The sequence below is a fragment of the Plectropomus leopardus genome, chromosome 7, assembly GCF_026936395.1.
Source record: "Plectropomus leopardus strain MGB_pleo_1.0 chromosome 7, ASM2693639v1, whole genome shotgun sequence".
Taxonomy (NCBI): domain Eukaryota; kingdom Metazoa; phylum Chordata; class Actinopteri; order Perciformes; family Serranidae; genus Plectropomus; species Plectropomus leopardus.
In genome coordinates, this window is record NC_142182.1 from 126,667 (window position 1) to 152,051 (window position 25,385).

Sequence of the window (25,385 nt, forward strand, 5' to 3'; positions counted from 1 at the left end):
AGGAAGTGAGTTTGCATTGACACACTCGGTCCTGCCGACAGCGGTTACAGTCGGCTCTGCCCTCTCACAGTCCGCTCGATGAACCACTTTTCACAACGAGCTTACCGAGACTCCTCTGCTGCAGGTCTGTGTGAACTCACCTTGAAGGTCATGATGAGGTGAGTGAAGTGAAACTCCGCCTCCAGATTCAGCTGGATGGTGACATTCTCCACACCTGCACAGGTACATCGATGCATGATCAATGATCGACAACACATCGACACAGTGAGCATTAACACTGATCACGTTCAATCAATACATGATCAATAATCAATTATCAGACAGACACAGTGAGCATTAATGATCACATTAAATCAATACATGATCAGTTATCAATAACACACTGATACCAGTTCCTCACAGAACACAGAGTTCCTCAGCAAACAAAGTTCCTAAAAAAACGCAGTTCTTCATCGAACAGGATTCCTCCCTGCTAACGGAACAGCTTTAAAACTTTTGTTCCCTTCGAACTTTAAAGGCGCACCGCTTCAGGCTGCAGGGACCGTGCAACAGTTTTGTGATGTTTGAATGACGGCGTGTGGGCAACGTTCTGTGTGGGCAACGTTCTGTGTGGGCAACGTTCTGTTTGTGCAGTTTGGACTCTGAGCAGGGTGTTGGTGTCGTTTTTTCACGGTTGGTTCTGTTTGGTTCTGATGTGGTTTGTCATGGTTGGGGGGGCTCACGTGTTGGTCCAGGTCTCTACCACAGGAACAGGACCATTTTCAAGAACTTCTAATTGGTATGATGACTTTCCCGCTGGGAAAATTCACACGAATGGCCTCTCATGTCAGAGAAACAACTCAAGAACTCAGAGATAATTTTATAACACGAGCTGCTGACTTGACCTCATAAATGCATGAACGTGGCGGGCAAAAGTCAGTGCTGGTCAGTGTTAAATAGCTTTTTTTAATGAATTCACACATTAAATATGAATATCTCCCCTCATATAAACGTTTTGATGAAAAATGCACGTTTGAAATCATGGCTCACCTTTACCCACTTAAAGACCTCAACAGACACAGTGAAGTCAGACAGACACTTTCACAACTCAGAAACTCTGACCATCCAACATCACATAAACATGGCATAAAACCCAGCAGAAGAAGAAGAATAACAAGAAGAGGAAGAAGGAGAATGATTTCATCAGCTCTGTCTGCGATGGAAGGGGACGACAATGAGACCGCTCCTATAAATGTGGAAACACAGCTAACGACCGTGTCCTCCAGCTGGGCCCCGCCGGACAGTCTGACCCCCACTAACCCTGAAGAGATGACAGCCTGAGGCCGCATTCACTGCAGCCACGTCTGAAGGACCAAGCTGTGGTACAGCTGGACGAGAGAGGGGCGGTGGATGGGGGAGGGGACAGGAGACTCACCATTCTCAGACTGCCACCAGGTCTTCAGTCTGTTTGGAGCGAAGGTGGTGACAACGTTCTCGATGCGATGACCGCTCGTCTGGTCGCTCAGCTCGTGGTACGGAGTTGCTGAGTCACACACAAAACACTTCTTCTCCTCCTGATTAATGAGAGACAGACAGCAAAGAGTTGACTCTGGGAGACAGGCAGACAGCAAAAGGTTAACTCTGAGAGACAGACAGTGAAGGGTTAACTCTGGGAGACAGACAGACAGTGAAGGGTTAACTCTGGGAGACAGACAGACAGTGAAGGGTTAACTCTGAGAGACAGACAGTGAAGGGTTAACTCTGAGAGACAGACAGTGAAGGGTTAACTCTGGGAGACAGACAGCGAAGGGTTAACTCTGGGAGACAGACAGACAGTGAAGGGTTAACTCTGAGAGACAGACAGTGAAGGGTTAACTCTGGGAGACAGACAGACAGTGAAGGGTTAACTCTGAGAGACAGACAGTGAAGGGTTAACTCTGGGAGACAGACAGACAGTGAAGGGTTAACTCTGGGAGACAGACAGACAGTGAAGGGTTAACTCTGAGAGACAGACAGTGAAGGGTTAACTCTGAGAGACAGACAGTGAAGGGTTAACTCTGAGAGACAGACAGTGAAGGGTTAACTCTGGGAGACAGACAGACAGTGAAGAGTTAACTCTGAGAGACAGACAGTGAAGGGTTAACTCTGGGAGACAGACAGACAGTGAAGGGTTAACTCTGAGAGACAGACAGTGAAGGGTTAACTCTGGGAGACAGACAGACAGTGAAGGGTTAACTCTGGGAGACAGACAGACAGTGAAGGGTTAACTCTGAGAGACAGACAGTGAAGGGTTAACTCTGAGAGACAGACAGTGAAGGGTTAACTCTGGGAGACAGACAGACAGTGAAGGGTTAACTCTGAGAGACAGACAGTGAAGGGTTAACTCTGAGAGACAGACAGTGAAGGGTTAACTCTGAGAGACAGACAGTGAAGGGTTAACTCTGAGAGACAGACAGTGAAGGGTTAACTCTGGGAGACAGACAGACAGTGAAGGGTTAACTCTGAGAGACAGACAGTGAAGGGTTAACTCTGAGAGACAGACAGTGAAGGGTTAACTCTGAGGTGGATTCCTGGGATTCCTCAGGGTTCCTCAGGGTTCCTCAGGGTTCCTGAGGGTTCCTGAGGGTTCCAGCAGATTCTCACTCGGTGGTGTTGAAGGGAAACTTTGTCTCTGTCGTCAAAACAACCTTCAGTCCTCAAAGGGTTAATTAATTAACATGAAACAGCAGCTCTACATTGAGCGTGCTTAATCCGTCCTCTCTCTCTGATTGGACAGCTTCAGTTTGTTTCCACAGAAACATCTGGACAAACATCAGGACGCTCAGCGCGTCCTTATATGGACATGGTTTACACAGGAAGCTCCGTGGACACACACACACACAGACACACACACACACACACACACACACACACACACACACACACACACACACACACACAGTTTGTGTAAACACTGAGCAGAGACTGGTTCAGAGTGTTTGTTGGGCATTTGTCCTCCCAGAGAGTCCTGCTGTCTCTGACTGCAGACGCCTATTGGTTCTGTTTATTTCTAATGGTTCTGTTGGTTTTGTTTAGTTCTGACGGTTCTGTTGGTTCTGATAGTTGTTTACCTGCAGGTGGTGTTGTTGAGGTGTTGGTCAGGTGTTGCTGGGGTGTTGTTGAGGTGTTGCTGGGGTGTTGTTGAGGTGTTGGTCAGTTGTTGCTGAAGTGTTGTTGAGGTGTTGCTGGGTTGTTGTTGAGGTGTTGCTGGGGTGTTGTTGAGGTGTTGGTCAGGTGTTGCTGGGGTGTTGTTGAGGTGTTGCTGGGGTGTCATTTAAGGTGTTGGTCAGGTGTTGCTGGGGTGTTGTTGAGGTGTTGCTGGGGTGTTGTTGAGGTGTTGGTCAGGTGTTGCTGGGGTGTTGTTGAGGTGTTGCTGGGGTGTTGTTGAGGTGTTGTTGAGGTGTTGCTGGGGTGTTGTTGAGGTGTTGCTGGGGTGTTGCTGGGGTGTTGTTGATGTGTTGCTGGGGTGTTGTTGATGTGTTGCTGGGGTGTTGTTGAGGTGTTGTTGAGGTGTTGCTGGGGTGTTGTTGAGGTGTTGCTGGGGTGTTGTTGATGTGTTGCTGGGGTGTTGTTGAGGTGTTGTTGAGGTGTTGCTGGGGTGTTGTTGAGGTGTTGCTGGGGTGTTGCTGGGGTGTTGTTGAGGTGTTGCTGGGGTGTTGTTGATGTGTTGCTGGGGTGTTGTTGAGGTGTTGGTCAGTTGTTGCTGAAGTGTTGGTGAGGTGTTGCTGGGGTGTTGTTGAGGTGTTGCTGGGATGTTGTTGAGGTGTTGTTGAGGTGTTGCTGGGGTGTTGCTGGGGTGTTATTGAGGTGTTGCTGGGGTGTAGTTTACCTGCAGGTGGCTGACGATGCAGAAAGGTTCGGGTCGGTTCAGTCCACAGGTGGAGGTGGATGATAATTGGTGGGCTCGTCCAATCAGAAGGTCTCCTGTTGCCGGGTAACAGCTGCCCTCTGTGCACACGTCACTGAACTCGGGAAGGGTGACATCATCCTGGGCCCCTCCCCCCGAGGCCCCACTGTCCTGAGCGCAGGTAAACACCTGCAGAGCTGCGAGCAGAGGGTACTTTTATTTTATTTGTTAATTTATTAATAAGTTTACAATACATGAATTATATGACATAGTTATCATATAAATTATTTATTATTGTTGTTACTGGTTGTTAAATCTCTTACATTTATCATAACGTTCGTTATTAAGTTAAATAATTCCTTAAGGTTATACATTTCATTTTATTTAAATTCAGTTTATTTATTAAAGTTGAACCAAATCTTACCACAAAAAAAGTACCTTTGTATCGAGCAAATAATAGTTTTTTGTATTTCCTAAACCTCACATAAATAATACTTACAACATAAAACTATGGTCCGAGTACTGAGCCCTGAGGAACTCCACCAGTGTTTTTCCACTTAAAGTTATTTATCACTACACCCATTCTCCAGGAAGACTTTTTCTAATTCTGTCATAATATAATAATAATAATAATAATAATAATAATAATAATAATAATAAGTGAATGAAATTCAATTATTATTGTCATTATAAATGGTCAACAGTGTTAATGTCTTTTACCTCCAGCCCTCCTGCATTTTCTTATTTCCTCCTGCAACTGTTCAAATCTCACAGAAAAAGTGATTTCACCGAGTATTTTAATCAGTGTTAAGTCACCAGACTGATCTGAGCTCAGATTTCACCGAGTATTTTAATCAGTGTTAAGTCACCAGACTGATCTGAGCTCAGATTTCACCGAGTATTTTAATCAGTGTTAAGTCACCAGACTGATCTGAGCTCAGATTTCGCCGAGTATTTTAATCACAGTGTTAAGTCACCAGACTGATCTGAGCTCAGATTTCGCCGAGTATTTTAATCACAGTGTTAAGTCACCAGACTGATCTGAGCTCAGATTTCACCGAGTATTTTAATCACAGTGTGAAGTCACCAGACTGATCTGAGCTCAGATTTCACCGAGTATTTTAATCACAGTGATAAGTCACCAGACTGATCTGAGCTCAGATTTCACCGAGTATTTTAATCACAGTGTGAAGTCATCAGACTGATCTGAGCTCAGATTTCACTAAGTATTTTAATCACAGTTTGAAGTCATCAGACTGATCTGAGCTCAGATTTCACAGTATTTTAATCACAGTGTTAAGTCATCAGACTGATCTGAGGTCAGATTTCACAGTATTTTAATCACAATGTTAAGTCATCAGACTGATCTGAGCTCAGATTTCACCGAGTATTTTAATCACAGTGTGAAGTCATCGGACTGATCTGAGCTCAGATTTCACAGTATTTTAATCACAGTGTTAAGTCATCAGACTGATCTGAGGTCAGATTTCACAGTATTTTAATCACAGTGTTAAGTCATCAGACTGATCTGAGCTCAGATTTCACCGAGTATTTTAATCACAGTGTTAAGTCATCAGACTGATCTGAGCTCAGATTTCACTAAGTATTTTAATCACAGTGTGAAGTCATCAGACTGATCTGAGCTCAGATTTCACAGTATTTTAATCACAGTTTGAAGTCATCAGACTGATCTGAGCTCAGATTTCACAGTATTTTAATCACAGTTTGAAGTCATCAGACTGATCTGAGCTCAGATTTCACTGATTTGAATCCAAACTGAACTTCGTTTTTTTTTTTGGAAACTGCATTCCGTCGTCACATTTCTTTATAAATTTTGCTTTTATTTTATGACAAAGTTTCTTCCCATGAAACCGATTAGAGTTCAAAATGATAAAAGTTAACATTTGAGCGTCATGGTCGTTTTCCTTTTGACTCTTTTCCCAGTAAATCAGCAGGAAACTGAGAAGAGTCTCACTTTTGTCTCCACAGATTCACTGAGACAGAAAACCAATTTGCAGAAATGATTAACTGATCATTAACCAGCTGCCGGCAGCACTAATCCGATCAGATTTCACAGTTTATTCATCAGTTGCGATCTCTGAAGTGTAACCGGCAGAAAACACCAAACTATCCGCCAAAGACCAACTTTACGCTGAAAAATAAAAATACCCAAATCTGATCTGCAATCAGTTTCAACTTGAATCTGTGAAGCTGCCGATGAACAAACGATCAAACTTTATTCAACAGCCCGAGAGGTCAGAAAAACAAAAAATCACCTCACAAAGCTCTTCAGAGGATTTCAGCAGTAAACTGTTTCAAACGGTCTGAAAGTGTCCGAAACCGTTTGAAGGTGCGTGTGCGTGTTGTGAGACTCACCGAGCAGCAGACTGAGCTGCAGCTGAAACATGCTGCAGATCCTCAACCCGAACACAGAATAAACACCGGAGAACTGCTGCGGACCGAAGACGCTCCAGAGACCACTTACCGCTCCTCTCAGACCTCCTGCAGCCTCAGAGCTCCTCAGACCTCCTCACCGGCACCGCCACCTCACGACGATACATCCGGGCTGACTGTCAAAATAAAACTGCGCTCCAATGATTACTTCTCCCCCGGCGGTTAAAGGGTTACATAAAATAAAATAGAAACAAAAACATCTCTATGTCGGTAAAACACCCTGCTCTTTATCTTTTATTTGAGAATGAAAAAAATCACAAAATTAAAACTCTCACTTCACTTTACAAAAACCCCAAAAACAAACAAAACAATCTCATAATTTCTGCTTGAGTTCACTCTGATGCTTTTATTGTGAAAATAACCTCACATGACTTCCTGTCTTTATTGTCTCGTGCCTCTGAAAGACGCAATCTGGTCAGAAGTATGTGGACAGCTCTGTCTCTGTCTCTCTGAGTCTGATGATCAGAAATATTCCCGCCACAGGAAAACAAACTAACTAACAGCAACAGCAGCAACAACAACAACAACAATCAGTGACTGATGTAACTGTCCACAAACTTGTTTTTTTCGGAGAGGAGGCTGATCAGACTCTGAGTGTGACTCTCTGCACGACCTCGATAAAAAGCCATCATCAACGGAGCTCCGATACCTCGATTCACCGATGACCGCCTGCATACGTTTGAACGCACGCGTGCGTCGAGCGAACACTCAGCGCACTTTATTAAAGCGGCAGCGTGCAGGTGAAGCAGTGAGGGACTGAATAAATGCTGGTCTTCATTTGGGTTCAGGCCCACAGGGGGAAAACGCTCTCTGAAGCAGCTGAAATGAATGACCGAGTGTTATGAAAAACTGTGCCATTTTAACAAATATTCATCAGGGAATTCATCATATTTACATTTTTATTTTTTAAAAAACAATTTTAGACTATTTTTTGATCACTGTTAAGAGATTGATGCACTGACTGTTTTTTGGGGAACCCCACTGTCGGGGATTCCCTGCATATCTCCTTTTCTAAAAATGTGTAATGTTGTTGTTTTTAATATGTGCTGAATAAATAAAAATAAAATCCGTAAACAGCAGACAGAAAAGTCAACACGCTGCCTTCAGTATGAGGCGTTCACCCTGACAGGAACTGTGTCACAGCGTCAACTCTGATGTTCAACCAAAAAAACTAGTGCGTGTTTTACACTCTGACATGTTCTGCTGAAATACTGTGAAAAACATGGAGAACGTTTACATTTATTCTGACTACAGTCTGTTTTCACTACAAGAACCGGTCAATCCCTCCCCCAAACTCAGAGACAGAGAAAAGTTTTCACAGTTCGCCTTCGTGTTTGGAGCACAGCGGGTGCGCAGATTTGTTTTTCAGACTTTTCAAACTCAGAGGCGCTGAATAGTCGTCTCCTCCGGTGTCTTTTCAAACAGCGGCTGCGGAGGACCAATGGCTGAACGAATCAGCTTCAGCTCAGAGATTCATGAATGTGAAGTTTTCAGAGTTTGAGTCTGGTGGAGCGACGGTGACACATCTGCTGAACACACGACCGACTCTGCTGAAGATTCACTTCAGGAGTCCCAGAGACCCAAAAAAATCCTGAATCAGACCTACAGACAACCCCCCCTCAGGGCTCTGCAGACAAAGACATTCCTCACCCCACCCCACCCCCCACACAAAACACACACTCCTCCCCCACAGTTAAACCTCACCTGCAACAACAAAGGAAGAGGTGTGTGTGTGTGTGTGTGTGTGTGTGTGTTGGGGGGGGGGGTCTGACCCCTCACCACCTGAAGATCTGAAGGCTCATTCAGGACTGTGTGGCTTGGTGCATTGTGGGTAATGACTGTAAACGTGTGGCAGCCTGCAGAGACGAGCTGTCAGCCAATCAGAGAGCAACTCGTCTGTCTGAGGACAAACATTAACACACACACACACACACACACACACACACACATACACACACACACACTGGAAATAAAAGTAAGATGGTGCAGCTGTGTCACTGTGTCCAGTGAGGACGTCTGCATGTCCTCTGTGTGCCAGTGAGGACGTCTGCATGTCCTCTGAGCAGCAACTCTGTCTCTGTTGTCTTTTATAATGTGTCGGTGTGACTGAAATCATGTTTTCATATTAATGTAAAATTCTGGGTCTGACTCCCTGATGATGAAGTTTGGTTGGCCAGAGCGCTCCGAGCACGCCTGGTTGCCTGGTTGCCTGGTTGCTATGACAGCTGCGGTGCATGTAGATGCAGCAGCTAGTAGCTCCTCAGATCTTTGCTCAATTGTTTTCTATTTTTTCTATTTTTTTTTAACTCCATGACCTCTTCTGCTGAAACACAGCCCTTCTACAATAGTAGAAATATTTTTTTTGCATTTAAAAAAAACATGATTAGGAATACTTTTTATAATTTAGATAAATTACAGTTAAATGAAATCACATTAGCCCGATCCGGCGGGGGTGGTTTTTAGTCCGTTCAGACCTGCCACCCTGGCTCTGCCTCCTCTTTCTTTCTTTCTTCTTTCATTGAGCGCTTATCCTTTTCTGGAGCACAAGTTTCTTGTGTTTTAGTGGAACTGATACGCTGACCTCCTTTTCTTTCTCTTGTTCCCTCCATCTGCAAACACTCATGTCCGTTTACTGCATTACATTAACTCTGTTGGCTCTCTGGAGCGTTCCTGCTCCCTTGCCTCCTAGTTTTCCCGGATCCTGGCAGCAATCTTGGCTGTGTCTGATCGCGGTGATAGTTGTGCTGGTGCTGTGATCCTGTCCTTGGTTGTGCTCGTGCTGTGGCTGCACTGATACTGGACCCTCAGCTCGCCCTGATCGTGGTCTTGGTTTTGCCGTTGCTGTGGTCCTGTCTGAAGCTACGCCTGTGTTGTGGGTCCTGGTTGTGCCGATGCTGCCTTTATTATGAGCCACGCCTCCACTATCAATATACGCATGGGACTCTTATCCACACCCACAATATAGTCATAGAGTGCATTTAGTAATTTCACACCTATCGTTACCTCTCTGACGCAAACCATGTTTTGTGAAAATGGGCTTTATAAAAAAAAAACTGACTTGACATCATAATATGATGCATTAAAAACTAATATGGGTATAAAATAAAACAAATATTTAAAAAATATAAATCTCAGATTCAGAAACTTCCAGGTGGACATGGATGAGACGGCCTGACTGAACAGCCATCGACAGTTTCACTGCTCACACCAACCAAAATGTCTCAACTGAGTCACTCAACCCATTAAAAACTGCTAGGAAACAGGGGCGTCAGTGGCTGAGTGGATAAAGCAGACAGCCCATGAATAAAGGCAGCGTCCAGCTGCAGCCTCGACTCCCGCTCAAGGCCCCTTGCTGCATGTTGTCCCCCATCTCTCTCCCCCCTTCACACTATTGATCTGTCCTATCTGATGAAGGCCAAAATGCCAAAAAATAATCTTAAAAAAACTGTTTGGTAACATTAGCCATGTGGTGCTGACAGTTATATCTGTGTGACTGTCCTGCAGGGAGAGGATGAACAGATCAATATGCTGTGCACAGCTAAACTGAAGTGAGATTTTAAAAGCCTGACTGAATGAATTTACATGAATTATTGTAATCGCAACACTGTGAAATCCTCGAAGGACTGACTTATTTTATAGTTTTCAAAATGGTGCTATGATTTTATGATGATGTCATGATTTTATAATGATCCTGTGATTTTCTAATGTTGTGATTTTCTAATGATGTCATGATTTTCTGATGTTATTTTATAATGATGTCATGATTTTACGATGTCATGATTTTATAATGATGTCATGATTTTACGATGTTATTTTATAATGATGTCATGATTTTACGATGTTATGTTATTGTAAAGTGCGCATGCATAGCAGCCTGTAATCATTGCTCCGTCTCAACTTTGTTTTTCTAAGTACTTTTCCTTATTTTTTTTTCCTTGTTTTTCTTACTTTCTTCCATTTGTTTAACTTAGAAGTTACGGGCCCTCTCTAAAGATGCTGGTAGAGAGAGTTTCGGTTGTGTTTTTCGTCATTTTTTTGACACTTTTGTTCGGCGGCTTCTCCGTTGCCCAGCAACTCCATGGACGCGTTGTGTACTCCCGTGATCAGCTGATCTCGCTCATGCCGGCCGGCATGGAGCTCGAGTTGCCGGACATTCCTACTGAAGTCCGGAGGAGAACACACCTTGGCTGCAGAGGAGGAACTAACCGACGGAGAAAACGGTGCCGACAGAAGCTTCTGGAGAGGAGATATCAACCGTGTCTCCCCTCTTTCATCATCGGTAACGTGAGGTCGCTGGCGAACAAGATGGACGAGCTAACGGCACTAGCCAGGAGTCAACAGGAGTATCGTGAGTGCAGTGTCATGTGCTTTACGGAGACATGGCTTCACCAGGATGTTCCTGACAACAACGTCTCCCTGGCTGGGTTCGAGACTCTACGGGCTGACCGGGATTTCACCGCGTGCGGCAAGCGGAAAGGAGGTGGGCTTGCTGTTCTCATTAACAACAAGTGGTGTCATCCCGGTAACATCACTGTTAAAAAACGGATATGTGGCCCGGACCTTGAACTGTTAGCCGTTGGACTGCGTCCATATTACAGCCCCGGGAGATCTCACACGCCATCATTGTTACGGTTTACCCTGGGTAACAAAGGACATCAAAGCCATCCTGAATGACAAGAAGAGGGCATTCAGAGATGGCAACAGGGAGGAGCTGAGGATCATTCAGGGGGCCAAGGAGAACTACAGGAGGAAGCTGGAGTCCAAACTCCAGACAAATAATATACGAGAAGCTCTCCAATCTTGTTATACGCTGTATAATGACAATAAAGAGCATTCTGATTCTGATTCTGATATACGGGAAGTCTGGAGTGGCATGAACACCATCACCGGCTACAGACCTAAGGGCAGCAGGAAGGTTGAGGGCAGCATGGACAGGGCCAACGAGTTGAATCTGTTTTTCAATAGATTTGACTCAGTGGCACCGGTTCAACCCCCATCAGTCCCTGCTGGTGTCTGTGCCCGACCAGCACCCTTTGATCTCCTGACACCCCCCCCCTCCTTATCCTCACTCATCGTCCTGTGAGGGTCTCACACCTCCACCTCGCACCTTCGCTCAGCCACCCGCCCCCCTTGTCACATCAGAGCCCATAGACCCCACCTCTCCCCCCTCCCCACCAGGTCCTCCATTGTCCCTGACTGTTGACCAGGTCAGGAATCAGCTGAGAGCCCTCCACTCAGGCAAGGCAGCAGGCCTTGACGGTGTCAGGCCCGGGGTGCTCAAAGCCTGCGCCCCCCAGCTGTGTGGAGTTCTACATCGACTCTACACCCTGAGTCTCAGCCTCCAGAGGGTCCCTGTGACGTGGAAGACATCATGCCTGGTTCCGGTCCCAAAGACTCCCCATCCCAGGAGCAATAAGGACTACAGACCAGCGGCTCTGACGTCACACGTTATGAAGACCCTGGAGCGCCTGATTCTGGCCCATGGTCACTGCATCCCTGGACCCCCTCCAGTTCGCCTACCAGCCCCACCTGGGAGTAGATGATGCCATCATCTACCTGCTGAACCGAGTCTACACTCACCTGGACCAGCCAGCCAGCTCTGTGAGGATCATGTTTTTTGATTTCTCCAGCGCCTTTGACACCATCAGGCCGGCTCTGCTGGGTGAGAAGCTGACGGAGATGCAGGTTGAAGCCCCTCTTGTGTCCTGGATTATTGAGTACCTGACTGGCAGACCACAGTATGTGCGCCTGCAGAGCTGTGTGTCAGACAGAGTGGTCAGTAACACTGGGGCACCTCAGGGAACTGTTCTCTCTCCCTTTCTCTTCACCCTTTACACCACGGACTTCAGCTATCGGTCAGAGCTCTGCCACCTTCAGAAGTTTTCTGATGACTCTGCCATAGTTGGATGTATCAGCAGGGGTGAGGAGACTGAGTACAGGGCTGTGGTGGAGGACTTTGTCTCATGGTGTGAGCTGAACCACCTGCAGCTCAATGTGGCAAAGTCTAAGGAACTGGTGGTGGACCTGAGGAGGACCAGGCCTCCTGTGACCCCTGTTTCCATCCAGGGGGTCAACGTGGACACTGTGGAGGACTATAAATATCTAGGAATCCACATAGACAATAAACTGGACTGGGCTCGGAACACCGAAGCCCTTTATAAGAAAGGACAGAGCTGCCTCTACTTCCTGAGGAGGCTCAGGTCCTTCAACATATGCAGGACGATGCTGAGGATGTTCGATGAGTCTGTGGTGTCTAGTGCGATTCTGTTTGCTGTGGTGTGCTGGGGCAGCAGACTGAGGGCTGCAGATGCAAACAGACTCAACAGACTCATCCGCAAAGCTGGTGATGTGGTGGGGGTGAAACTGGACTCCTTGGAGACAGTGATGGAGAGAAGGATGCTTCTCAAACTACGGAGCATCCTGGACAACAACACCCACCCCCTCCATCAGCTCCTGGTCCAGCACAGGAGCACATGGACCAACAGACTCAGACCACCCACCTCAAAAACTGAGCGTCACAGAAGGTCCTTTCTCCCAGTGGCAATAAAACTGTACAACTCATCTCTGTAAATTCACTGTCATCCTTCCACACTCACTGCACAGTGTCAGGTTATTTCATTATAACCTGACACTTATTGTACAGTCTTATTTATTTCTTGCGCACTGCTCTTTGCACTATGTATATAGTTTTATTCTGTCATTATGTGCACTATGTGCATTGTCTTGTTTTTCTTACCTGTTTGTTGTTGTTGAGCAGAGCACTGTTACGAACAGAATTTCCCTTGGGATGAATAAAGTATTCTGATTCTGATTCTGATTATTTTATAATGATGTCATGATTTTACGATGTCGTGATTTTATAATGATGTCATGGTTTTACAATGTTATTTTATAATGATGTCATGATTTTACGATGTCGTGATTTTATAATGATGTCATGATTTTACGATGTCATGATTTTATAATGATGTCATGATTTTACGATGTCATGATTTTATAATGATGTCATGATTTTACGATGTTATTTTATAATGATGTCATGATTTTACGATGTTATTTTATAATGATGTCATGATTTTACGATGTCGTGATTTTATAATGATGTCATGGTTTTACAATGTTATTTTATAATGATGTCATGATTTTACGATGTCGTGATTTTATAATGATGTCATGATTTTACGGTTATTTTATAATGATGTTATGATTTTACGATGTTATTTTATAATGATGTCATGATTTTACGATGTTGTGATTTTATAATGATGTCATGATTTTACGATGTGATTTTATAATGATATCATGATTTTACGATGTTATTTTATAATTATGTCATGATTTTACGATGTTGTTATTTTATAATGATGTCATGATTTTACGATGTTATTTTATAATGATGTCATGATTTTACGATGTTGTGATTTTATAATTATGTCATGATTTTACGATGTTATTTTATAATGATATCATGATTTTACGATGTTGTTATTTTATAATGATGTCATGATTTTACAATGTTGTTATTTTATAATGATGTCATGATTTTCTGCAGGCAGATGGTTATTTTGTGAAAATTTATTCAGTTTTCAAAGAATCAATAAAAAAGGTAAATTGGTTAAGATTGAGTAATATTGTATTGTATAAGTGTCAAATATTTGTATAACATGGGGTAAAAAACATCGAACTTTGAGTAAATATATGAAAACATACAAATCTCTGAAAGTTCAGATCTAATTTTTAGAAGATAAAAATACACAGAATATACATTTTGTTTACTTTAGATTAAATGTGAGTCATCATTCTGACAGTATTTATGCTGTTGAAAATAAAAAGATCTTCAAACTTTAAAGGTTTAAATGTACTTTGTAGTATTTATGAGAACCTGTAGTATTCTGTAGTATTTATATGGACTTAAAGTAGTCAGTAGTACTCATGAAGACTTGTAGTTCCCAGCAGTATTTATGAGGACCTGTAGTACTTCATAGTATTCATGCAGACTTGTAGTACTCCGTAGGGTTTATGAAGTACAGCTGGCGTACCCTTCGGCTCGTTTGGAGATTTCTCGGCGAAGTGAGTCCACGATGTCCAACAGTGAGGACACTTCAGCTGCTTTGTTTTCTTTGTTTTTGATCAGCTGCTGAATCTTCTTCTCAATATCTGACAACACACAATACACAACAATGTATAGTACTGCAGATAGTACTGCATCACTCCTCAGGATTACATCATTCCTCTTAATGTTAATGTGTAATATACCAGAGAAATTACAACCACATTCCACATGCACAGCTGCTGAGCGACAGCAGGTAAAGTCTACTAGCTCAACGTTCAAAGATGTTTTAGAGGAACAAAGAACAATAAAAAGATCAATAAACTGATCAGTTTGAACATTTAATAATCGTCTCTGAGCAGATTGAACTAAATAAGGCTCTTAAAGATTATTTTTATTTACTGTTTACAGAAATGTCCCAACTGTTCTGGAACTGAGGCTGTAACAGTACCTGTACTACATCTAAAAATACCACAACAAAAAATAAAAGTACTACCTCGCACCGGTCTCAGTTTGTAAGTACTGCAGTAAATAATAAAGTACTACTCTGCATCTGTCTCAGTTGTAATAATAAAGTACTACTCTGTATCTGTCTCAATTGTAATAATAAAGTACTACCTTGTATCTGTCTCAGTTTGTCCTCCACATGTCTCCTCATGGTCTCCGCCTCGTCCCTGATAGTCGTCAGTCGTTGTGCAGCTTCGTCCTGAGTTGTCTGGTTCGAGTTTTTCTGCCTCAGGAGCTCAAACAGCTTCATCACGTTGTCCAGCTGCTGTTACAGAGACAGTCCACACCTCAGACTCTGATTGGCTGACAGGTGTCCCCAGTCACCTTAGTAAAAGCACCGCAGTTAACAAGCAGTGACATTAACCAACCAATGACTTTAATGAACGGTAACACGTACTGAAAATTACTACTGTTACTTCATTACTCTACTTCAGTACTCTGTAATACTCTGATTCACTCACAGCTTCATCTACCCTCCTCCTACTGGGCCAGTACTGGTCCAGCACTGGGTCAGTACTGGTTCAGTACTAGGTCAGTACTGGTTTAGTGTCCTCCTACTGAATCAGTACTGGGTCAGTAACAGTCCTCCTACTGGGCCAGTACTGATTTAGTACCAGTAGTCCTACTGGGTCAATACCAGTCCTTCTACTGGGTCAGTACTGGGTCAGTTCCAGTGCTCTCACTGGTACAGTACCTGTCCTCCTCCTGGGTCAGTACTGGGTCAGTACCAGTCCTCAACTGGGCCAGTACCAATTCAGTACTGAGTCAGTACTGGGTCAGCACTAGTCCTCCTACTGGTTCAATAAAAGTCCTTCCAGTGGTTCAATATTAATTGTCTTACTGGTTCAGTGTCAGTGGTCTTACTGGTTTGGTGCTGGTGGTCTGGTCTACAGCGGAGCCTGCAGCTTTTAGGGCGTCTCTTGCTGTCTCTCTGTTCTGTTCAGTTTTCTTCTTCAGGGCTTCAATGTGACTTTTCAGATCTTCAGGTGGATGATTCATGAGCTCTGTCTCAATGTTGTCCAGTTTGTCTCTCATCTGAAACATGACAAAAAAAGAAAAGAAAACCACAAAACAAAACAAAACAAAACAAAAAAGTTAAGACACCAACGGCATGCAGGGCTGAACTCCACTGACCGATGTTTGAGACATTAGAAAAATGTACGTCTTGGATTCGGTCCTTGGCCACGTCTCTGTCTCGGGTGGCCGTGTCCAGGTTGTTGTTGGCTTTGTCCTGAGCTTTTTCTGCCTGATAAATATCTCTGTTGATCTCTGTCACACTGATGTTCTTCATCTGCTGCCTCAACATCAGAAAAAACAACAACCACAGATTTAAGATACAAAGTTTTCCGAATTAACACTCAGCGATCAGATATGTGATGACTCTGCCGGCTGCAAATCTTCCTCAGCTAGAAACCCCGTGTGCAACACATCAGTGATTTGTTCTCAGACATGTTACTGTGTTCATCGCTTTGTCTCAAAGAAAATCACCAACTAATACGTCAGGAGAATTCAATAAACCAGCAGCCTCCATGTCCTCATTTAAACATTAAAGCAGATGGTTACGTCCTGTTTCACTTGAAGTTTAGTGTTTTGGTTAAAGTTTGGTGTTTTAGTTAAAGTTAAGTGTTTTAGTTAAAGTTTGGTGTTTTAGTTAAAGTTAAGTGTTTTAGTTAAAGTTTGGTGTTTTAGTTAAAGTTAAGTGTTTTAGTTAAAGTTAAGTGTTTTCGTTAAAGTTTGGTGTTTTAGTTAAATTTAAGTGTTTTAGTTAAATTTAAGTGTTTTAGTTAAAGTTAAGTGTTTTAGATAAAGTTAAGTGTTTTAGTTAAAGTTTTGTGTTTTAGTTAAAGTTTAGTGTTTTAGTTAAAGTTTAGTGTTTTGGTTAAAGTTCAGTGTTTTAGTTAAAGTTTAGTGTTTTAGTTAAAGTTTGGTGTTTTGGTTTAAGTTTTGTGTTTTAGTTAAAGTTCAGCGTTTTAGTTAAAGTTTAGTGTTTTAGTTAAAGTTTGGTGTTTTGGTTTAAGTTTTGTGTTTTAGTTAAAGTTTAGTGTTTTAGTTAAAGTTTAGTGTTTTAGTTAAAGTTTAGTGTTTTGGTTAAAGTTCAGTGTTTTAGTTAAAGTTTAGTGTTTTAGTTAAAGTTTGGTTTTTTGGTTTAAGTTTTGTGTTTTAGTTAAAGTTCAGCGTTTTAGTTAAAGTTTAGTGTTTTAGTTAAAGTTTAGTGTTTTGGTTAAAGTTCAGTGTTTTAGTTCAAGTTTAGTGTTTTGGTTGAAGTTTGGTGTTTTAGTTGAAGTTTGGTGTTTAAGTTAAAGTTTAGTGTTTTAGTTAAAGTTTGGTGTTTTCAGAGAAAGGATTCTTTTTTATGCTTTTAGAAACTGACTTGAGTTCCCGTGCTTTCTGCAGCAGGTCCTTGGCGGTCTTGGCGTGCTCCTCCAGATTCTTCGGGTCATCCTGGACATTGTTTGTTTTGATCAGCAGATTATTAATGTCTTTGATCATCGATCGAATTTGATCGGGTGATCGTGGCAGCTGGATGGCCAGAACAGCTCGGGCCATTTTCTCCACGTCCTCTGGAGGAACCATCTCATCTGTGGAGGGAGGAAACACGATTAAACATGTTTCAGAATCATGAGGCTTCTAAGGTTTAAAATCAGAACAAAACTTTTTGTATGTGAACTTCTTTGTTTCAACATATCATCAGGCGTGTTCACTTTTTAAAAGGCTTTGTGTATACAAAGGGTTAAAATCTGCTGCAGCAGGATGGGATTTTTTCTTTTCTCTCATGTACTCTGGGTCACGAGATGAAGCTCCTGAAGGTTCATGTGAAGATCTGAGTTTGTGTTTGTATCGTGTTATCATATTTATTAGTTTCAGTCTTTTGTCCATGTCATAATCACGACTCGTTTTTTGTAAAAAACCTGATATTTCCGAGCTGGAGCTCATTAACACGTTGGTGTCAGAGGAAAAAAAGAAGAAATGCCCGGCATCATCTGTGAAGTGATCGGACGGCTGAACCTCCAGGTGAGGACCAGGTTCCTGCAGCATCACCTGAACACTGACCCGTCAGGTAGTCTTTCACTCGCTGGAGAAGTTCCTTGGTTCGGTTTTTCTCTCTCTCCAGGGAGTCCATGTTGTTGCTAATCCGGTCCTGGAGGTCTTTGGCCTGGTCTTTGGTGTCCTGAGCTGCTCGTTTGGCATCGTTGATCTGACACAAAAGACACAGTTGTGTTATTCATTTGACAGTGAAGCAGTAAAGTGACACGAAACACACGAGATCTGCCATGATGGGGTTTTTGGTGGAAGGAAGCTCCAGGGTCGGGTTAACATCCAAAACCTGCACGCTGCCACGTTCACTGTCAAAACTGTTGCTACATTAGTGTGAGCTGTTGCTCTATGACAATCGGCTCTGTTCTGGAGGTTTGTTGGTGTTGAAGTCTGTTCGCTATCGATACCTGGTTCCAGTATTAGACAGTAACTGCGTTTTCTTAAAATCTGACATTCAACAGCAGCGGGCAACTAGATGAAGTACGTCACGAATACGAGACGGGGCAGCCGGACAGACCAGGTAAACCCAAACACATGTAGTAAGGGTGAACGGGTCACCAGCAGACAGGTCCCGAAGAGGACTTTTGGCTTCAGGGAAGTTCTGTCAAACCCTGAGACACTTTAGGAAGAGACAGAAGGGCTTGTCTCAGGCTGTCCTCAGCAGGGGAGGTGTTCTGAAGTCTGAAACCTCAGGGGACCCTGGTCCATATCCCTGCTGAGGTAGCTCCTCTGTTGTTATGTTGTGACTTTGCTTTACAAACAGCAGTTCCTGAGCTCCAAATTTAACCCCTCGTTCTAATGTGTCCTGCTGACCCAGTTCCTGTCTAAGTTAGACATGTTCATTAATTCCTTCTTCAAAATAAAAGCTGTTTTATCTGGAGGTTCTTAAAATCCAATGACGTGGACTGGAACTCTGAGTCTGTTCCAGTACCAGCACCATCAGTCCCAGTGGTCCCAGTGTAAACCTGCCTTGTTCTTGGACTCTTGCAGACTGGATGGGAGCTTGTTGAGTCGGTCCTTCACCGTCTGCGCGGACTCCGAAGCTCTCTGACTGACAGGAACCATGCCGTCACAGTTCGGACCGCCACATTTACGTTTTCCCAGATCCAGAAGACACAGAGCTCCACCACACTCTGAACAGTCCTCCAGACCTGGTCCTCCACAGACCTGCACCAGACCAGGACACACTAGCAAGGTCATTCACACAGAGATTATTTATCACTTCATGATTTATATTCAGCCGATGCTGCTGCACACAGCATTCATACACACACACACACACACACACACACAATCTGCACACACACACACACACACACACACACACACACACACAGTCTGAACACACACACACACACACACACACACACAGTCTGCACTCACACAGTCTGCACACACACACAGTCTGCACACACACACACACACACACACACACACACACACAGTCTGAACACACACACACACACACACACAGTCTGCACTCACACAGTCTGCACACACACACAGTCTGCACACACACACACACACACACACACACACTGCAGACATGCGTCTGATTGGCTGATGAGTGAGTCATGTGACTGCAGGTCAGCGTTCACCTTCTGGTTGAGGTCGACCACGTCGAGCTCGTTGACCTTTCTCTCCAGCGGTGCCAGGTCTCCGCCGCCGCAGCACATGCTCAGTTTGTGCTTGACTTCCTGTCGGGTGTCCATGGCATCCTCAAGAGCTCTGCTGGCGTCCCTCACCCTCTTCTCGTCCAACATGAAGACCTGATGAAGCTTCTGGACCTCATCCTTCAACTCTGAGACAGGATGAGAGGACAGAGGACAGGGTCAGAGGACAGCATCAGAGGACAGGTTCAGAGGACAGGGTTCCCCCTGTCCGGAGGACAGCAGAAGCATTTATCTGAGGGGGTGGAGGGATCACAGGATTTATCGTATTTTTGCCAGCTCTTGTAGAGGGGTGACTTGCCTGGCGAGCGGCGGCGGAGCTCGGAAGCAGCCGGTTGGTGGTTAATTTCGGCTGGTGATATTTCCGAATGGAGACCGAATGAAGACTCAGAGAAAACATTTGGGACTTTGTCCATCTTTACATATATAATCTATACATCCATATATCAGGACCTACAGCAGCTCTTCCAGCTCAGCGTCACACAGTGTGAAGTCAAAGGTCTGAGACAGAGATGGGAACGGTTTCTAAAGGGTTAAACGTTCTTAGAAAAAGAGTGGATTTCGTGGCTGTGAGAAGTCCTGAACCAGCAGGACTCTTCTGAAGCTGATCGGACGGACTCCAGCCGGTGGTGCATGGAAGATAAAATAAATTTAACCCTGAAACAGAGTGATGTCTGAAGCGTACCCTCCAGGTCCTCGTCCTCATCGTCCGGATCCTCCACGAGTTTCTCCTTCAGGCTGTTCAGCAGCTTCCTGAACTCCAGACGAATGCTGTCGATTTCGGTGTTGAGGAGAGGAGATGGGTCGATCACTATCATGTTCGGGTCGATGGCGTCTTTCAATTTCCTGTGAGGATGAAAATGTTTACATTTCTGATAATTGAGTTTCACCTTTTCCAGCGAGATAGCACAGACCTGCTGTGTCCTTTAAAAACACAACTTTATTAAATAATGTTGAGATTTTTTCCGAAACGCTGCAGATGTCCTATCAGTACTCGTAATTGAACAGAGTCTGAGTTTTATGTCCAACAGCATCAGAGAAATTCAACATGGTGGCTGGTGAGTGCACTAAAGGAAAAAGCTTCAACAGAGATGATCTGATCATTTCCGAATTCACATTCACAAGTCTGGTTTCAGTGTTTTAGGGTTAGAGCTGTTTGGTGGGGGACTGTGGGGTCCGGTCAGTATTTCTGCACCACATTCACTCATTACAAAGGACAGAAACAATAGTTCTTCAGTTTTTTGTGAGGTGTTTTTTTTCTGTACCTGATCTTCACAGACAGTTTCTCCACCCTCTCCACTCTTGGTGGAGAGAGTCCCGTCAGATTGGCGAGGCCGTTCAGCTCGGAGTGCATCTCAAGCATGCGTGGCTGATGATGATTGTCTCCAAGCTGCAGGTCATCGCCATGGCGAGGGATGAAGGTTCTCATCCTATGGGCGGCTCGCTGGACATCGATGACACTTACGGACCAGAGCGCGGTGCATGGGTGACACTCCTCGCATGCTGGGAATGCTGAGTCATAGCCAGGGGCACACTCGTCACAGAAGATACCAGTGACGCCGATTCGACAGATGCACTCACCAGTTTCAGGGTCGCATGACGGACGCTGGGTTCCCTCCAGGTTACAGTCACAAACTGTGAAGGAGACACAATGAGTTAAGAACCGGGTCACAGAGACTATTAAAGGTTCATGGTCACAGAGACTGTTAAAGGTTCAGGGTCACACAGACTGTTAAAGGTTCAGGGTCACAGAGACTATAAAGGTTCAGGGTCACAGAGACTGTTAAAGGTTCAGGGTCACAGAGACTGTTAAAGGTTCAGGGTCACAGAGACTGTTAAAGGTTCAGGGTCACAGAGACTATAAAGGTTCAGGGTCACAGAGACTGTTAAAGGTTCAGGGTCACAGAGACTATAAAGGTTCAGGGTCACAGAGACTGTTAAAGGTTTAGGGTCACAGAGACTATAAAGGTTCAGGGTCACAGAGACTGTTAAAGGTTCAGGGTCACAGAGACTATAAAGGTTCAGGGTCACAGAGACTGTTAAAGGTTTAGGGTCACAGAGACTATAAAGGTTCAGGGTCACAGAGACTGTTAAAGGTTCAGGGTCACAGAGACTATAAAGGTTCAGGGTCACAGAGACTGTTAAAGGTTCAGGGTCACAGAGACTATAAAGGTTCAGGGTCACAGAGACTGTTAAAGGTTCAGGGTCTCAAAGATGGCTAAAGGTTCGGTTGAAGAACTGATGTAGGAGGTGATGAGGAAGAAATGATGAAGGAGGTGATGAAGGAGGTGTTGGAGGAGGTGCTGTAGGAGGTGATAGAGAAAGTGCTGTAGGAGGTGCTGGTGTCTTCACTCACAGATGCACTGCAGGTCTGGATTTCCAAAGTGATTTTCTCTACATTCGTCACACTGACGTCCTCCAAACTCCAGACGACACGGACACTGTCCCGTCACCTGAATGCATCAATCAATCAATCAATCAATCAATCAATCAATCAATCAATCAGTCAGTCAGTCGATCAAGCGGTCAGTCAGTCAACCAATCAATCAATCAATCAATCAGTCAGTCAGTCGATCAAGCGGTCAGTCAGTCAACCAATCAATCGATCAATGACTCCATCAGTCAATTAATCCATCAATCAATCAACGTTTCATCATCAATTGCTTGTCTTTCTATGGTGTTTCACTCTGAAACAGGGATCCCTCATCATCCTCTGCTGCTCCTCCTGAGGGTTCTTCCTTTTTCCCCGTTCAGGGGTTCTTTTTCGTAAGTTCTTCCTCGGGTGATGTGAGGGTCTAAGGGCAGATGGATGGTGCCTGCTGTAAAGCCTTCTGAGGCAAACTGTGTTTTGTGATAATGGGCTCTATAAATAAAATTGACTTGACTTGACTTGAAACACTAAACTGTTTCCTGTAGAACCGTTAACCTTTATACACGAGATAAAGAACATGAGGTAAGGAACACGGGATAAAGAACACGAAGTACAGAACACGAGATAAAAAACACGAAGTAAAGAACATGAGATAAAGAACACGAAGTAATGAACACGAGATAAAGAACACGAAGTAATGAACACGAGATAAAGAACACGAGGTAAAGAACACGAGATAAAGAACACGAAGTAATGAACACGAAGTAATGAACACGAGATAAAGAACAGGAGATTAAGACCATGAAGTAAAGATCGTTAGATGAAGAACACAAAGTAAAGAACGTGAGATAAAGAACACGAAGTAAAGAACACAAAATAAAGAACACAAAATAAAGAACACGAAGTAAAGAACACAAAATAAAGAACATGAGATAAAGAACACAAGATAAAGAACACGAAGTAAAGAACGCAAGATAAAGACCACAAAGTAAAGAACATGAGATAAAGAACACAAAGTAAAGAACATGAGGTAAAGAACATAAACTCAACACGGGGTAAAGAACGTGAAGTAAAGAACACAGCGTAAAGAACATACGGTTCTGTACTGCAAGGGGAACATCATGATGTTCTTTAGTGTGTGGTAAAGAACATGAGGTTCTGTAGTGTGAGGTGAAGAACACAATGTCTTATACTATAAGGTGAACAACACGATGTTTTGTAGTGTGAGGTGAAGAACATGAAGTGAAGAACATGAGGTTCTGTCGTACAAGGTAAAGAACATGAGGCTCTGTTGTACAAAGTGAAGAACATGAAGTAAAGAACATGAGGTTCTGTAGTGTCAAGTTTAGAATATGAAGTTCTGTAGTGCATGTTAAAGAACATGAGGTTCTGTGGTGCATGTTTAAGAACATGAGGTTCTGTAGTGCGTATGAAAGAACATGAGGTTCTGTACATATCAAAGAACTTGAGGTTCTGTGGTACGTGTGATAATGAACATGAGGTTCTTTAGTGCGTGTTGAAGAACGTCAGGTTCTGCAGTGTGTTAAAGAACATCAGGTTCTGCAGTGTGTGTTAAAGAACATCAGGTTCTGGAGTCTGTGTTAAAGAACATCAGGTTCTGGAGTGTGTGTTAAAGAACATCAGGTTCTGGAGTGTGTGTTAAAGAACATCAGGTTCTGGAGTGTGTGTTAAAGAACATCAGGTTCTGCAGTGTGTGTTAAAGAACATCAGGTTCTGGAGTCTGTGTTAAAGAACATCAGGTTCTGGAGTGTGTGTTAAAGAACATCAGGTTCTGGAGTGTGTGTTAAAGAACATCAGGTTCTGCAGTGTGTGTTAAAGAACATCGGGTTCTGGAGTGTGTGGTAAAGAACATGAAGTCGTGTCTGTGGAGGCCTTGCCTTGTCGCAGACATTGGATAATGAGTTGACGGGATCACAGCTGCAGGGTTGACATCCTGAGGTTCCGTCCAGGTTCCAGTAGCCGTCCTCACACTTGTCACAGGAGATGCGCACTACCCCCGTCCTGCAGGGACACTGTCCTGTCCTCGGATCACAGAAACAGGGACTCCCCAGAGGACACTGAGTCACCTCTGTCCCCCGCCGGTCGCACGAGCACTCTGCAAACACACAATAAAAACTTTAAAGAAAGAAGAACATCTCAGTCCATCAGTCACAGACGTTAAAGCCTGGTTCTTCTGTTCCTCGAGGGAATGTATCCTGGACTCTGCTGGGAGAGAGTCTGAGGTCCTGGACTTCACAGGGAGAGAGTCTGAGGTCCTGGACTTCACAGGAAGAGAGTCTGAGGTCCTGGACTTCACAGGGAGAGAATCTGGGGTCCTGGACTCCACAGGAAGAGAGTCTGAGGTCCTGGACTTCACAGGGAGAGAATCTGGGGTCCTGGAATTCGCAGGTAGATGGTCTGAGGTCCTGGACTCTGCAGAAAGAAAGTCTAAGGTCCCAGGCTCTACAAGAAGAGAGTCTGAGGTTCTGGACTATGTAGGAAGAGAATCCGTATTCCTGGACTCTGAAGAAAGGTATTCTAAGGTCCTAGACTCTGCAGGAAGAGAGTCTGAGGTCCCTGACTCTGAAAAAGAGAGTCTGAAGTCCTGGACTCCACAGGAGGAGAGTCTGTGGTCCTGGATTTTAAAGAAAGAGATTCTGAGATCCTGAACTCTGCAGGAATAGAATCTGTGGTCCTTGACTCTGCAGGAAGAGAGTCTGTGGTTCTGGACTCTGCAGGAAGAGAGTCTGTGGTTCTGGACTCTGCAGGAAGAGAGTCTGTGGTTCTGGACTACGAAGGAATAGAATCTAGGGTCCTGGACTCTGCAGGAAAGAGAGTCTGATGTCCTGAACTGTTGGTGATAGTCGACAGGGAACTGATCCCATTCCAGTCCTCAGCTGTGGTCCTGGTCTCTGGTGGATATAATACTGATTCTGATGCCTCCCAGTGGAGGAGGACAAACCTCACACATGGACTGTAGCTTATTTTTTAATGGTGTCATCATCATCATCATTGTTGTTGTTATTATTGTTGTTGTATTCCTGTGTCGTTACCTTTGCAGTCCTGGTCCAGGGCGTTGCCGTAGTAACCAGGTTTGCAGTTTTGGCAGCGGGGTCCTGTTGTGTTGTGGAGGCAGCGCAGACATTCTCCTGTCAGGCTGTCGCAGGCGTCGTGGTCGTCAGGGTCGGTGTTGTCATTGCAGGGACACTCCTTACAGCTGGCACCTGGCAACGCCAGGTTGCCATAGAAACCATGGCTGCACCTGTCACAGCGCACACCTGAGGCGGTCACATGGAGACATAAACACATCAGAGGTTAAAGGTCAATCTTTTTGCTGACTCTGCTGCCCTCTGGTTTCCTTACAATAAGCAACAGATCAACAATAAACAGACAAACGCAAACAACACAACAGATCAACAATAAACAGACAAA

The 25,385-nt window shown here is 44.2% G+C and overlaps 2 protein-coding genes across 2 annotated transcripts in view; both read right to left on the reverse strand.

Annotated features, from left to right (window-relative positions):
* Positions 1–6,425, reverse strand: part of lamb1a (laminin, beta 1a) — a 36,227-nt gene extending 29,802 nt beyond the window's left edge. The window contains exons 1-4 of the mRNA XM_088079473.1: positions 6,242–6,425; positions 3,848–4,062; positions 1,415–1,553; positions 141–214 (exon numbers count right to left, since the gene is read on the reverse strand). Of these exons, the coding sequence (XP_087935599.1) occupies positions 141–214; positions 1,415–1,553; positions 3,848–4,062; positions 6,242–6,272 (459 nt within the window). The 5' untranslated portion in view covers positions 6,273–6,425. The remainder of the gene's footprint in view (positions 1–140; positions 215–1,414; positions 1,554–3,847; positions 4,063–6,241) is intronic.
* Positions 6,426–13,874: 7,449 nt separating this feature from the next.
* lamb4 (laminin, beta 4) overlaps positions 13,875–25,385 on the reverse strand; it is a 51,634-nt gene continuing 40,123 nt past the window's right edge. Inside the window, exons 24-36 of the mRNA XM_088079449.1 lie at positions 25,007–25,231; positions 23,852–24,069; positions 21,939–22,035; positions 20,848–21,217; positions 20,268–20,428; positions 19,511–19,713; positions 18,882–19,079; positions 17,928–18,072; positions 17,248–17,455; positions 16,039–16,174; positions 15,741–15,911; positions 14,988–15,141; positions 13,875–14,476 (exon numbers count right to left, since the gene is read on the reverse strand). Of these exons, the coding sequence (XP_087935575.1) occupies positions 14,337–14,476; positions 14,988–15,141; positions 15,741–15,911; positions 16,039–16,174; positions 17,248–17,455; positions 17,928–18,072; positions 18,882–19,079; positions 19,511–19,713; positions 20,268–20,428; positions 20,848–21,217; positions 21,939–22,035; positions 23,852–24,069; positions 25,007–25,231 (2,426 nt within the window). The 3' untranslated portion in view covers positions 13,875–14,336. The remainder of the gene's footprint in view (positions 14,477–14,987; positions 15,142–15,740; positions 15,912–16,038; positions 16,175–17,247; positions 17,456–17,927; positions 18,073–18,881; positions 19,080–19,510; positions 19,714–20,267; positions 20,429–20,847; positions 21,218–21,938; positions 22,036–23,851; positions 24,070–25,006; positions 25,232–25,385) is intronic.